The following is a 14,931-nucleotide window of genomic DNA, read 5'->3' as shown; positions in this document are numbered from 1 at the left end:
GTGTGATGCATATTTACAATTTGTTTTTGGAGGAGGCAAGAGAATTTATCCTATTCCTAATCCTATTACTTCTTTTGTTCTGATTGAAGTTTTTACTATGTACATTATATACCAAACTAGATGGGGGGGCAAAAAATGTAGAATCCACAAAATTATTACAAAGAAGCTTGAGCAGATTAGTGACAGATGAAATTTAATACCGATAAGGACTAAATCCCATGGGAATATTGTGAGCACTTAACACCAGGAGAAGCGAATGTGAGGAGGGTGAGCATGTAGAAGAAGTGTTGTCATTTGTACATGCTGTGACTGAAATATGTGCAAATACCCTTAAATTAAAGTCTACAATGTGCACTTTAATCATGTCTGAATTGTTTGATTTGTAATTTTAAACTGTACAGCAGAGGCATAAATCAAGGAAAACATTTGTCTTTGTCCCAAACAATATGAATTACACTGTATATATCTTCTTTTATGTCCCGTGTATCATGTGGGTGGTCACCCAGAAGGCACGGCCACCTACCTATCACCGTCATGAGACTGCACTCAGCCCTATAAAGACTGGGGGCACCCATAGTCCCTTATGGTTCATTGTGAATAAGCTTGTGGTGAAGATGAGTTTCTCTGTGCTATTGTGAATTTTTTGGATTTTGAATCCTTGATCTTATTTTATGACCATCCTTGGATTTCATAGTTGGGACTGTATGTTTATGTTCCTTTTTGTCTTTTGCTCCATGGAGCTTTATTTTGTTACAGAGCAATTTTTGAAATCAATTTTTTTATTGATAAAGATTTGTTATTACCCTTTTTGTGCATCTAGCTCAAGTTTAAAGCATTGTTCAGGACTGTATGCTTGAGAACTCTCAAGTTCACAACACTGTGTATTCAAATCTCAGTTTTATTTCCTACATGTAATATTTTACATTTACTTGCATTAAATTTCTTCTGTCACAAATCTGCCCAAACCGGTATGCTGCCCAAGTCCCACTGTCACAATTCAACTGATTCTACGTTATCTGCCCTTCCACCAAGTGTTGTATAACCTGCAAACTTAACCAGTGTGACCACCAGGAGTTGCGCCAGCTTCCCAACACCCGACGCAACAGCCAGGCAGGCACAAGTTCAAGCACACTTGTTTTATTTTCACAGGGGAAACACTTTTCCTTCGCTCCCCCTGCAGCAAGCACAGTATCAGAGCACCGGTACAATCAAGCATACATCACTTTTGTCTCTTCTCTCTCTTCTGTCTCCACTCCTCCTCAGGCAAGCATTGCCCTCTCCCTCCTGACTCTAAATCTCTGAATGGAGTGAGGCCTTTTATAGAGCAACCGGAAGTGCTCCAGGTGTCCCATGATCTCCTTCTGGGTATAGCAGCATTCCTGCCGTGAAGAGCTCTGCCGTTCTTCATGCGTCCCCTAGCAGTGACCATGGGCTCCAACAGGGCTGAGCTTCCAAGCTCAAAACCTGTGGCACTGTCCTATGCCAGGGTGACTGCCCTCTGCCGTTCTGGTGGAGGTGCTTTCTTCCCAAGTACTTCACTTATGCAGGCATCCCGGCTGGGTAGAAGCACCAGCTTATTGATTAGTTTGTTGTTCTGATCATTTATGTATATTGAAGAGAGAAGCAACCCCAGTGCTAACCCCTGAAGGATGCCACTTTTAACATCACCTAATTCTGATAAGGTTCCTCACACAATTGCGTACTTATCTTCATGGTAAATTCCAACTTTTTTTATTTTATCACTAGCCTTTCATGTGGTATCTCATCAAAAGGCCCTTGAAAATCAAGATTGAGAATATCCTCAGACTTTCAAATGAAGAATTATCTTGTGGACTAAGAGAAAAGCCAAGCAAAATGACACCTTTTATTGGCTAACTAAAAAGATTACAATATGCAAGCTTTCGAGGCAACTCAGGCCACTACTTGTGGACTAAGTAAAAGGAACATCTTGGGGACAATTGAATATCTTTTTTAAATTAAATTGAAAACCTAGGTTTGTTTTGGTAGGCCATTTTCTGTGAAGCTGTACTTAAGCTCACAGTTGGGTTAATCACTTTTGGAAGGAAAGCTATAAAGGGGAGAGTTCTATTTTATTTTTCATTTTTATTTCTTTCCTCTACATTTGCAGCACACAGAGCTGATAAAACAACGGAAAAAATCCCTGCTGACCAAGTCTGTTATCTTGTAATAATAATAATCATATTTAATGAGTGGAGGGTTAACTGTTGTGCCGGCATTTTATCATCCTTAGACAAAACCAGGCTGACTGGCGTATCTCCTGCAGGGAAGGCACTATAGACGCATTACACTGCATGCACAACTTGCAGCACTAGCTGACTGTGCCAAGTTTTTATTAATAGTGAGGCCTGTTGGCACTGACACTTAATATCCACAATGACTGTTCTGAATCTCCTTTCCAAAAGTGCTCCACTGATTTGAAATGAGCCATCCTGGCAGGAGTCACAGAGCACTCAGCATTAGGTATCAAGACTCTGTCAATGCACTCTCTAATTAATGCCATAGTGCCTGGTTAAGCGGATTAGGGAATCAGGACAGAGTTTACACAGTATTTCCATGGAAGGTAGGCATAGAGGCTGTGGATGATAGTAGGGGCTGTGGATTCCAGCCCAACCTGAGATACACACCTTTATGTACATGGCAGGCCTGTTGTCAGCCAAAATTTTCATTTTTGGTCTTTGTCCCGTCATTTAAAAATTTGTACAATGGATCAACCAAGGCATGCCAGCTATCTTGAGACTGTTGTATGTAAAACCCAACTGTAGTTTTATTTAGTGCTTTTTATAATAATCCCACTGTAAAGTCACTGAATTACATGCAACACATGTCTGTATGTGCAGTAAACCCCCAGTAGCCAATTTATTAGGTCATCCTTCTTGCTAATACCAATAGTCTGCTCCTCCAAAACAGCCCCATTATGTGCCTTCCGCTGAACATATAGAGTATAGTATGCAGACATGGTTAAAAGATTTATTTGTTGTTCAACCAAACTTTAGAATGGGCAAGACATATGGCCTAAGTGATTTTGGCTGTGTGTGGTTACTGGTATTAGACATGATGAATGGGATTTTCACATACTACAATGTGTACAGTTTACAAAAAATAGCACAGTAAACAAAAAGCATGCAGTGAATGTCAGCTCTGGTAATGGTAGTACCGTTTTAGTGAGAGGGATTCGAGAACAATGGCCAAAGTGGTTCAAGCTAGCAGAAATGCCACAAATACTCAAATAACTGCTTTATAGAACATTGGTGGGCAGTAGAACATCTCTGAATGCACCACGTCATATTTTGAAGTGGATGAACTACAGCAGCAAGTCGGGTTCAACTCCTGCCCGTTAATAATTGAAGACAAGGTCACTGAGGGCATGTGGTCACCAAAACACAATGATTGAAGAAAAGAAAAATGTCATTTAATCTGAAAAGATTGGTTTGAGCTGCTAGAAAGGCAACCATAACTCAAATAACCACTTGTTACAACCGAGGTATGCAGAAAAGCATCTTTGAATGCACACTTCAAACCTTAAAGTAAATGGGCTACAGCACCAAGAGACCACACTGGGTGACTCTTCTGTCAACTAAGAACAGGCAACTGAGGTTACAATTCACACGGACTCACCAAAATTGAACAATAGAAGATTGGAAAAATGTTGCCTGGTCTGATGAGTCTTGATCTTTGCTTCTAAATTCGGATGGTAGGGTCAGAATTCAGCATCAGCAACATGAAAGAATGGATCCATCCTGCCATGTGTCAACAGTTCAGGATGCTGGTGGTGGTGTAATGGTGTGAGGATATTTTCTTGACATACTTTGGTCCCCTTAGTACCAACTGAGCAGTGTTTAAATATCACAGCCTACCTGAGTATTGTTGCTGACCATGTCCATACAGCAGGATAAGCCGTCATGTCACAAAGCCCAAATCGTTTCAAAGTGGTTTCTTGAACATGCCAGTGAGTTAACTGTACTCAAATGGCCCCCACAGTCATCGGATCTCAATCCAATAGAGCATCTTTGGGATGTGGTGGAACAGGAGATTTTGCATCATGGATGTGCAGCTGACAAAGCCGCAGCTAATCAGTGATGCTATCATGTCAATATGGCCAAAGATCCCTGAGGAATGTTTCCAGCACCTTGTTGAATCTATGCCACAAAGAATTACAGTGGTTCTGAAGGCAAAAGTGGGGTCCAACTCAGTACTAGAAAAGCGTTACTAATAAAGTGGCCGAAGAGTGTATTTGAATATAACTGCTACTACATATACTGTACGATTGTACTTAATGTGCCTTTGTATGCTTTTTTATTATTAATATTTTTACTTTTTTACTAGTGGCACATCTGCAAGCATGCAGTGCTTATAACACGTGCTCTGACGCAGCTTTCACTTTGAAGACCCGATCCTGCACAAAAACAGGATTTTCTGTGTATGGAAAGAGACCTGAGCAAAGTTGAAGTGGGACACTTCATATGCCTGTAATGCACATATGATACCCATACAGAATCTCTCACAATTACTTAAACATGTTAAACGCACTTATTACTTTAGTCCACCGCAACTTGCCGTTTCCTTCAGCTTACCACTCCTCCCTGTGCTTTGATGATCCTTGGGTGCATCCATCCATCCATCCATCCATCCATCCATTGTCTCCCGCTTATCCGAGGTCGGGTCGCGGGGGCAGCAGCTTGAGCAGAGATGCCCAGACTTCCCTCTCCCCGGCCACTTCTTCTAGCTCTTCCGGGAGAATCCCAAGGCGTTCCCAGGCCAGTCGAGAGACATAGTCCCTCCAATGTGTCCTGGGTCTTCCCCGGGGCCTCCTCCCGGTTAGACGTGCCCGGAACACCTCACCAGGGAGGCGTCCAGGAGGCATCCTGATCAGATGCCCGAGCCACCTCATCTGACTCCTCTTGATGTGGAGGAGCAGCGGCTCTACTCTGAGCCCCTCCCGGATGACTGAGCTTCTCACCCTATCTTTAAGGGAAAGCCCAGACACCCTGCGGAGGAAACTCATTTCAGCCGCTTGTATTCGCAATCTCGTTCTTTCGGTCACTACCCATAGCTCATGACCATAGGTGAGGGTAGGAACATAGATCGACTGGTAAATTGAGAGCTGAGCCTTGCGGCTCAGCTCCTTTTTCATCACGACAGACCGATGCAAAAGACGTGAATTCAGTGACCATTTATGTTTTATTTTATATAAGTTGAGGCATGGTGAGTCTGTGTTTCACAAATAGAGTTACTGAATATACTAAATATTGTGTTACACTAATCTTGAAGTATTTCATCCTCACTATATTTTTTATTAATGTCAACTTAAAATTTGGCTACTAAATAAAAAAAATAATACATAGCAAAATATTACAACACATTTCAAGAAGAGTAGGTTATAGTTTAAAGGTAAATCAGGTGTGCAAAATAGCCCAATTTTAAGTTTGTATAGTGGGAAGCTGGTCTGTGGGTGTGTGTCCAGTGTTCAAAGCATAACATACAGGATTAAAATAAATGTGATTCTTTGCCCCCTTTTACAGATTCAGCAAAAATATAACCCATATAACCTAAATGCTTTTTTTCATTGCTCCTTTGTTTTAGGAATTGTGTCAAGCCAGCAGCCATGAAAAGACATGTATTGATTGAGATAGCAGAGTATGCTTTTCTGACAATGAAAATTCTCTTTAAAATGGTGCTTTTAAAGCTGTTATTATAATAAAAGAGAAATCAAAAGTATGGCATTTATTTCCTATACCATGCCACACCATTTTCTAAGCCTGCTTAATCCTGAGCTGTGTAATGGGGTGCTGATGCCTATCCCAGCAAACACTGGGTACAAGGCAGGAATAATTCCTAGACAGGGTACATTTAATGTTTGCTACGATGAATGCAACAGCAAATCATGCATCTCGGGTTCAGGAGTGAAACAGGACAGAATCATGAGCAAAATGATACTTTCAGAGCCCTGGAGAAGTGTTTAAAATCTGTTGCCTGTATACCCATTAATCAAAAAGCATATCAGTGTCATAGAAACATCTGTCCATTTTATAAATAATGTTGCAAAATAACAGTTTAAAAATGATAAAAATTCTGACTGTGGAAGTAATATATAAAACACATGCACAACCAACAGTGCAATGTAGCACAGTATTTCTGGAGTAACACAAAGCCAAAATTAATGCAAGGTAAAATAAAGGAACGTTTCTTTACAGTCGAATGTCAGCATTTGCCTTTGAATAAGTATTTTTTTCATATTGATTCAAGTAGAGATATTCAAACTCATAGCCCTAGTGCAAACATGACAGTGGAGTTTACTCCAATGGTGTGCATAGTCCTGAGAGCATAATCCAACAGAACACCTTTGGGAGGAGGTGGAAGGGCAGCATACATCATGTCTGCGCCTAAAAATTCTACAGGAACTACATGATGTTATGGAGCCCCTAAGGATTGTTTCCATCACCTTGTTGATTCCATGTCTCAAATGGTAGCAGGCTGTTCTTGAGCTAAAATGGAGTCCTTGCCTGTACCTAACACAGTAGATGGTGCCTAATAAAATTACAACAGAGTCCATATACAGTAGGCCATTGTGTGTGTTGACTGGGACTGATAAGTTAAGTGACTTGTGACATTTTGTCAAGCTTTATGTTTTCTCAGCCTGCACTCTAGATAAGTTGCATTCTAACAGGACTGCATTTGTAAAGTCCTCATTCCTGTGTTTCTATGAATGTATTGTTGTGAGAATGTAAGTGCGCATACAAAGTAAGTGGTCTGTTGTTGTAAGTTAAGCCTTAGCAGAGGATTTTGGAGTGTATGGTGTGTAAGAGGAAAAAAAAAAATTGTACCCTCAAAATATAGCAGGTGTGTGCCCTATCTCTTATGGTGTACAATGTGCTTGTGAATATGGCAGTCTTTAAACAGGAATATGTAGAGTGTCCAAGGCCACTTTATGATTTATGGGGCACACTCTCACATTTCTGTTTTTTTTTTTTTAAAAAAAAAGCTCCCAACTTCTTATATGTACTCTGCTGTTTTGTTTTGGTTGTTTATTATTCCAGATATTAACTTAACCTATTTTGCTTGTGATTGAACAGGAGCGCCACCTTGCAAGACGTGGAAAATGTTCAAGGCGGTGCTGAAGAAGAACAGAGAAGGAGGAAGGGCTAGCAAGAAAGACACAGGTAAGTGGTAATGAACATGTTTATGGTGGTGCAAAGGTACTGGCATGCAGCAGGTTTCATAAAATGCCTACTTTTCATGATGCAGTGCTGCCTTCTTGGATAACCGCAAGATTCCTGGTTTAAACTACACCTCTGTGTTTTTCAATGACCCACAGCAGGCAATTAACCATCACTCCTCTCAAAATTGTTTCAGTAAGATTTATTCCACTCTCACTATGCTTTAGTAGTAGAAGACCAATTGTCTACCCGTCTTTTCAGATTGAAGTCTCAATTACTGCCATCTGTCTCATGGTTTATAATCCCAAGTTGTGTTACCCATCTCAGATGTATTTAAATCTAAGTAAACAATGTAGACCTCAGTGTTAACATCTGCAGTGCACCTTACAGTGCTTATGGCCCTGTTGTTTGCCATTTGGTATGGGATTTGTAACAGAAGTGTTAATGTTTGTGATGCACCATCTGTTGGAATGACAAATGTAATGCATTTTATTACTAAAACACTAGTAGATTTATGAATTCTTATTACAAGAGTAGGTGTACCTTGATAAATACTAAATAATACAGTGTCCTGCATATGCTATCTGGTATGGGATTTTTAACAGCAGTGTTAATGTTTGTGATGCGCCATCTGTTGAAATGACAAATGTAATGCATTCTATTTCTAAAACACTACATACACTTATTCTTTTATTAAGGTGGATGCTTTAAGAGTAGTAGATTTATGAACTCTTATTGCCAGTGTGAGTGTAGCTTGGTAAACACTAAATAATGCAGTGTCTTGCATTCTTATTGTATATACTAGGAGTGTGATTAAGTTTATGGCATTGTGCTTTATTCCTTTATTAATTTACTAGTCATTTAGCCCGTTACAATAACGGGTGCTAGAACAGTAGTGCATAAATAAACATTAGTAGGAACAGTCTATATTAAATGGCAAGGGACTTTGACCTCATTCTTTTTGTTGGTCGTATTTTTCTTTCTTTCAGCCTTTCTTTTGTTGATGTTTACTTGCTGAGCTGACCGTTCTTCGTGGGCTGCCGCCGTGTATTGTGTGTCTTTAATTTTCTGTGACAGTAATACTGTCTTGTACGGCTCTATTCAGTAAGGGTGCGCACAAAAAGGCGAGCTTCAAAAGGGTGACCTCAATTGAGTGCGGCGAATAAAGGCGTGCAATTGAGGTCGCCCTTTTGAGGCTCGCCTTTTTGTGCGCGCCCTTATTGAAGGATGCCTGTGCGCGCCCTTATTGAAGGATACCGTCTTGTACGTCCGCTGGCTTGTACGTCCGTAATATACCTTTAATTTTCTCTGGCGGTAATAAAGGCGTGCGCGTCGGTAATATGCCTTTAATCTCCTCTGACAGTAATACTGGCTTGTATGTGGCTGTAATATGAGTCACTGTATTGTGTACCTTTAATTTCCTCTCGCAGTAATACTGGTTTGTATTTCCGTAAAACGCCTTTAACTTTCTCTGACAGTAATATCGCGCATCGCACCGTGCCCCGCGCATGCGCACTTCATCAGAAGACACCCACACACGGACACCTGGACGCACATAGGGATTTTATATATATATATAGATGTTACAGAATCTTGGAATGGTAAATGTCTATATATTCATGCCATAAGCAGAATTCACTGCAGGAACTTAAAAAGGATTCCAACCAAAGTCTATTGTATTGTACTTAAGAATTGAATGTAACTGTATATAAAAATGGCCTTACCAATGGCATAAATAGGCACAACATTCTGGGTAATATGTGAAGGAGCTGGGGAAATTGTGTTTTAATACCTATACAAAGAATCTAAAGAGTTGTTGTATTTTGATAGGATGGCAGTATTTTTTGATTGCAGATTTCATTGCCAGTTTGCATGTTTTCCCTTTGCTAGTTTTTGATTCCTCCAGTTTATCTGGTTTCCTCCCAAATACCAAACGGTCTTTGCATTTAAATTGGCTTCAAGTGAATGAGTGTGGCTCTGTGGTGAGCTGTTAAGGACTAACAGTCCATTCAGCTCTGGCTCTTGCCTTACTCTGGGTGACCAAAGCCCCTGTCCCACTACATGACTTTCCCACTGATTTTTAGTCACAGACTTTAGTTACATAATCTTAGCGAGTAAAGGGGAGTTGTGGTGTGCACCTGTGATGGTCAGTCATGTTACTGGTCTGCAGCTCGCGCAGACTTAATCAAATGGGTTTGAGTTTGTCTTAAGTTATATGGGTGGGCTCATGTGTGCATGAGAGCTCACGCTCAAGAAGTGCTCATCCGGGCATACAATGCATATAATTCAACCATGGAGACTCCCAAATCCTGCAGCTCCCCCTGGCAGCCCGCATAGGAACCAACAGGACTGTCCCCCAGGACTACAATCCCTGGCATGCTCTGGGGGCTACCATCTGGAGATCCGAGCCTGGTCTTGCTGCCATCTAGCATCCTGTTGGAGACAAAGGCCCGTGTAAGCTGTCTCCCCCTGTCCTTCCATCCTGGGTAAGGATGCCGGCCAATCCTCACAAGGTGTAAAACTGCCGATGTTTTAAAACAGCCAGATTTATTGCAGAGTGAATATTTTGATGATAATAACATTGATCCAGATAGTGATAATGAATTGAATGATGTGGAACCTGTAGGCTCTGCCACTAATGTGAATAGCTGCTTCAAAGTCACTTCTTTATTACAGGGTGTCCGACCTGCTGCCCACTGAGCACAAACAGTCACCAATATCAAAAGCGAAGAAACATGTTATATATTGGGGCACTTGTGCTTCTAAGCCTGCACTGAGCATGGTGTTATGCTTCAAGGATTGTCATTCAAATGCATACTTATAGCCATGTTGCAAGTGAATAACAACAACAACATTTATTTATATAGCACATTTTCATACAAAAAGTAGCTCAAAGTGCTTTACATAATGAAGAAAAGAAGAATAAAAGACAAATAAGAAATTAAAATAAGACAACCTTAGTTAACATAAAAAGGAGTAAGGTCCGATGGCCAGGGTGGACAGAAAAAACAAAAAAAAACTCCAGAAGGCTGGAGAAAAAAATAAAATCTGTAGGGGTTCCAGGCCACGAGACCGCCCAGTCCCCTTTGGGCATTCTACCTAACATAAATGAAATAGTCCTCTTTGTAGTTAGGGTTCTCACGGAGTCACTTGATGCTGATGGTTATACAGACTTCTGGCTTTTAATCCATCCATCATTGTTGGAACATCATGGTGCTTTGGGTAGATGGTGGTGGCACAAGCCACCACCAATAGGACACCGGAAAAGGAAACAGAAGAGAGAGTAGGGGTTAGTACAAATTTTGAATGAATAGTTATTATAATGAATTGGATATACAGAGTGTCAGGATTAAATTACAGTGAAGTTATGAGAAGGCCATGTTAAAGTAATGTGTTTTCAGTAGTTTTTTAAAGTGCTCCACTGTATTAGCCTGGCGAATTCCTACTGGCAGGCTATTCCAGATTTTAGGTGCATAACAGCAGAAGGCCGCCTCACCACTTCTTTTAAGTTTTGCTCTTGGAATTCTAAGGAGACACTCAGTTGAGGATCTGAGGTTGCGATTTGGAATATAAGGTGTCAGACATTCCGATATATAAGACGGGGCGAGATTATTTAAAGCTTTATAAACCATAAGCAGAATTTTAAAGTCAATTCTGAATGACACAGGTAACCAGTGTAGTGACATCAAAACTGGAGAAATGTGTTCGGATTTTCTTTTCCTGGTAAGGATTCTAGCAGCTGCATTCTGCACTAACTGCAAACGATTGATGTCTTTTTTGGGTAGTCCTGAGAGGAGTGCATTACAGTAATCTAGCCGACTAAAGACAAACGCATGAACTAATTTCTCTGCATCTTTCGATGATATAAGAGGTCTAACTTTTGCTATGTTCCTTAGGTGAAAAAATGCTGTCCTAGTGATTTTATTAATATGCGATTTAAAATTCAGATTACAATCAACGGTTACCCCTAAGCTTTTTACCTCCGATTTGACTTTTAATCCTAATGCATCCAGTTTATTTCTAATAGCCTCATTGTATCCATTATTGCCAATCACTAAGATTTCGGTTTTTTCTTTATTTAATTTGAGAAAGTTACTATTCATCCATTCTGAGATACAGGTTAGACATTGTGTTAGCGAATCAAGAGATTTGGGGTCATCAGGTGCTATTGATAAATACAGCTGTGTGTCATCAGCATAGCTGTGGTAGCTCACGTTATGTCCCGAGATAATCTGACCTAATGGAAGCATGTAGATTGAGAAGAGCAGCGGACCCAGGATAGAGCCTTGTGGAACACCATATAGAATATCATGTGTCTTTGAGTTATAATTACCACAACTAACAAAGAATTTTCTCCCTGCCAGGTAGGATTCAAACCAGTTTAAGACACTGCCAGAGAGGCCCACCCATTGACTAAGGCGATTCTTAAGAATATTATGATCAATAGTGTCAAATGCGGCACTCAAATCTAAGAGGATGAGAACAGATAAATGGCCTCTGTCTGCATTTACCCGCAAGTCATTTACTACTTTAACGAGTGCAGTTTCTGTGCTGTGATTTGTTCTAAAACCTGACTGAAATTTATCAAGAATAGCATGTTTATTGAGGTGCTCATTTAACTGCATAATGACTGCCTTCTCTAGAATTTTACTTAAGAAAGGCAGGTTAGAGATGGGTCTATAATTTTCAAGAGCAGAGGGGTCGAGATTATTTTTCTTAAGTAGGGGTTTAATTACCGCAGTCTTAAGACAGTCTGGGAAGACCCCCGTATCTAATGAAGAATTTACTATGTCAAGAACATTATCAATAAGCACACCCGATACTTCTTTGAAAAAATTTGTTGGTATTGGGTCAAGGGCACAGGTGGATGGTTTCATTTGAGAAATTATTTTATGTAAATCAGGTAAATCTATCCTAGTGAAAGACTCTAATTTATTTATTATGGAGTACTGGGATTTCGGGGGATCCTTAGTGTTGGGGAGATATACTATGTTATTTCTAATATCATTAATTTTTTGATTGAAAAATACAGCGATAGCCTCACAGGTTTTACTGGAAGTACTTAGGAGGCATTCCTTTGAGTTACCTGGGTTTAACAGATGATCAATTGTCGAAAATAAGACTCTGGGATTACTAGCATTGTTATTTATAATCTTAGAGAAATAGCAGCGCCTCTCAAGACGGACTGTGTTATTGTATTCTGTTATTTTAACTTTTAATATCTCATAGTCAATAGTTAGTTTAGTCTTCCTCCATTTACGCTCAGCTCTACGGCATGTTCTCTTTAAATCAGACACTCTGTGGGTCTTCCAAGGTATAACAATGCTAGAAGATTTTTTAACTGTCTTTTCAGGTGCAACTATGTCAACAGCAGCCCTCACTTTAGTATTAAATCTTTCCACCTTACTATTTACATTCTCCTCGCTATTATAGTTGGCACTATAAACGGACTGATTGGTTAGAATGTTTGTAAGTTTTAAAGTTGCTGATGAGTCAAAGAAGCGTTTTTTAACAATATGCTTCTCATGAGTGTTTTCTATCATTATTTCTATATTAAAAAGTAGAAGAAAATGGTCTGAAAGACCCGTATCAATGACCTGCTTTATATCAACTTTTAGTCCTTTAGTAATTACTAAGTCTAACGTATGACCTGCTTTATGTGTAGGCTGATTAACGAGCTGTCTCAAATCAAAAGAGTCCAGGAGGTTCATAAATTCTTTTACTTTTTGGTCACATTGATTATCTACATGAAAATTAAAGTCGCCGACTATTAAGAGTGCGTCATAGTTCGTAATTAAGATTGACATCAAGTCAGAGAATTCCTCAAAGAAAGACGCGTTGAATTTAGGAGGTCTATACACGGATAATACTAGAACGTGAGAATCTCCCTGAATAACAATGGCGAGATACTCAAAAGACTTGAACTTACCAAAACTGATATTTTTACATTTTAACCTGCTAGAGTAAATGTTTGCTAGCCCTCCACCTCTCTTTCCTTGGCGATCAGCACGAGTAAAACTGTAATCCGGAGGCGCAGATTCGATTAAAACAGCTGCGCCATCTGAGCTAAGCCACGTTTCACTTAGTGCAATAAAATCTATTTTTTTTTCACTAATAATGTCGTTGATAAAAAACGTCTTGTTAGTTAAAGCTCTAATATTTAATAGTGCCATATTCAATGTTTCGGAGGAGCAGAGATGAATACTATGTGCGTTATTGATATAGGGAACCGGAATTAAGTTATTTTTATTAGCGCCGCTCTGTGTGTATTTTTTGTTTAATCTATGATCTGTTTTTACAGTTTTAATACATTGTTCATCTAAAGTAGTAACTTTAATTAAATTATTGGCGTTTATGCCGTATTGCCTAGATTTTCTATGTGCATTAAGATTGGTTATTACAGTATTTATGTTGCGCACTTTTATGGAAGATTTTTTTAAACAATTATCATGACCAAACACAGGAGTGGCATTTCGGAAGGGGTTAAAAGCAGAGATAGATAGTCAAGATAAACGAATTACCTTCGATATGTTTTCGGAGAGGACCCGGGCGCCGAAGCTGTTCGGATGCAGGCCATCTCGCTTGAAGAAACGCGGGTCTTTCCAAAAGAGGTCCCAGTTGTTAATGAACCCGATGTCTTGATTCTTGCAGAAGCCCTGCAGCCAGTTGTTTAAACCAAGCAGACGACTGTAATACTCGTTTGATCGTCTGACGAGAGGGAGTGGACCCGAGATGAATATCTTTGCCGATGGGGTCCTCTCCTTTGTGTCTTTAATTAATGCAGTGAAGTCTGCCTTGAGGATCTCCGACTGTCGGTGCCTTATGTCGTTTACGCCAGCATGTATAACAATGGCTCCAACTGCCCTGTTCTTGTAGATCGCCGGTGCACGTCTCGTCACATCTCGGACACGAGCACCGGGAAAACAAGAAACAAAAGATTTTCTATTAGGGCAAGTGATATTGAGGTTCCTAACAATAGAATCACCTACCACAATTACATCACCAGGAGCTGAAGGCGAACTGGGGACGCTTAGAGGGTCAAACCGGTTCTGGGTTACGATGCTTGCCTGTGCCGATGGAGGGTGTTCTGGCCTTGAACCCCCGCCTGCATAGCTGAAATACACCGAGGTCATCATCGGTGTCGCTCCTACGAGGCGCGGGGGGTGAAGGTGACTTGCGCGGCACAACGCGGGGTTGATGTTACGCCGATAACAGATGGCGAGGACGGTTTATCCAACAGCCGAGCCTTCAGATCTCTGAGGTATCTTCGTCTGGACAGAAGATTCTGAATCTGTTCATCGAGTGCCTGGAGTTCCTCGACTACAGTTGCAATGCGATTCACCTCACTGTCGGCCATTGTCCGCTTCTGCTTTGCTTCCGCTTCCGCTTCGTGCCCTAGGAAAAATGAGAGAGAGAGAGAAGGTGAGAGTGCAGAGAGAGAATATAAAGTGATTAACAATTTCTTTACATTTTGACAGTTATTTTTGATAATAAAACTGTTGCATTCTAATACATTTGTTATGAGTTTTGATAGATTTCTTTATTTCTCATATATGCATAGAAGTAATAAATGGTACAGCAGTCTATGTGTTAAAGAAAGTGGACTAATAAACTGAGATAAAGGAATCTGTGGAGTCGTTTTTTTTTTTGCATAGAGAAGAACAGCAGAGTGTAAGAGAAGGGAGATGCGTCTTTGGTAGAAATTAAAAGAGAATGAGTTTGGACCTTTTCATTTTGTCAAGTTTGTAATTAAAAC

The 14,931-nt window shown here is 40.2% G+C and overlaps 1 protein-coding gene across 3 annotated transcripts in view; it reads left to right on the top strand.

Moving 5' to 3' along the window:
- The window catches only part of LOC114655440 (protein TANC1-like), a 569,281-nt gene that overhangs the window by 109,873 nt on the left and 444,477 nt on the right, over positions 1-14,931 (top strand). For all 3 annotated transcript variants that reach the window (XM_051930575.1, XM_028806429.2, XM_051930574.1), the window contains exon 2: positions 7,092-7,178. In XM_051930575.1, the coding sequence (XP_051786535.1) occupies positions 7,118-7,178 (61 nt within the window). In that variant the 5' untranslated portion in view covers positions 7,092-7,117. The remainder of the gene's footprint in view (positions 1-7,091; positions 7,179-14,931) is intronic.

Source organism: Erpetoichthys calabaricus, chromosome 8 (assembly GCF_900747795.2).
Source record: "Erpetoichthys calabaricus chromosome 8, fErpCal1.3, whole genome shotgun sequence".
NCBI classification, from domain to species: domain Eukaryota; kingdom Metazoa; phylum Chordata; class Cladistia; order Polypteriformes; family Polypteridae; genus Erpetoichthys; species Erpetoichthys calabaricus.
The sequence above is the reverse complement of the archived record's forward strand: the minus strand, read 5'-3'. Positions and strand labels throughout refer to the sequence as shown.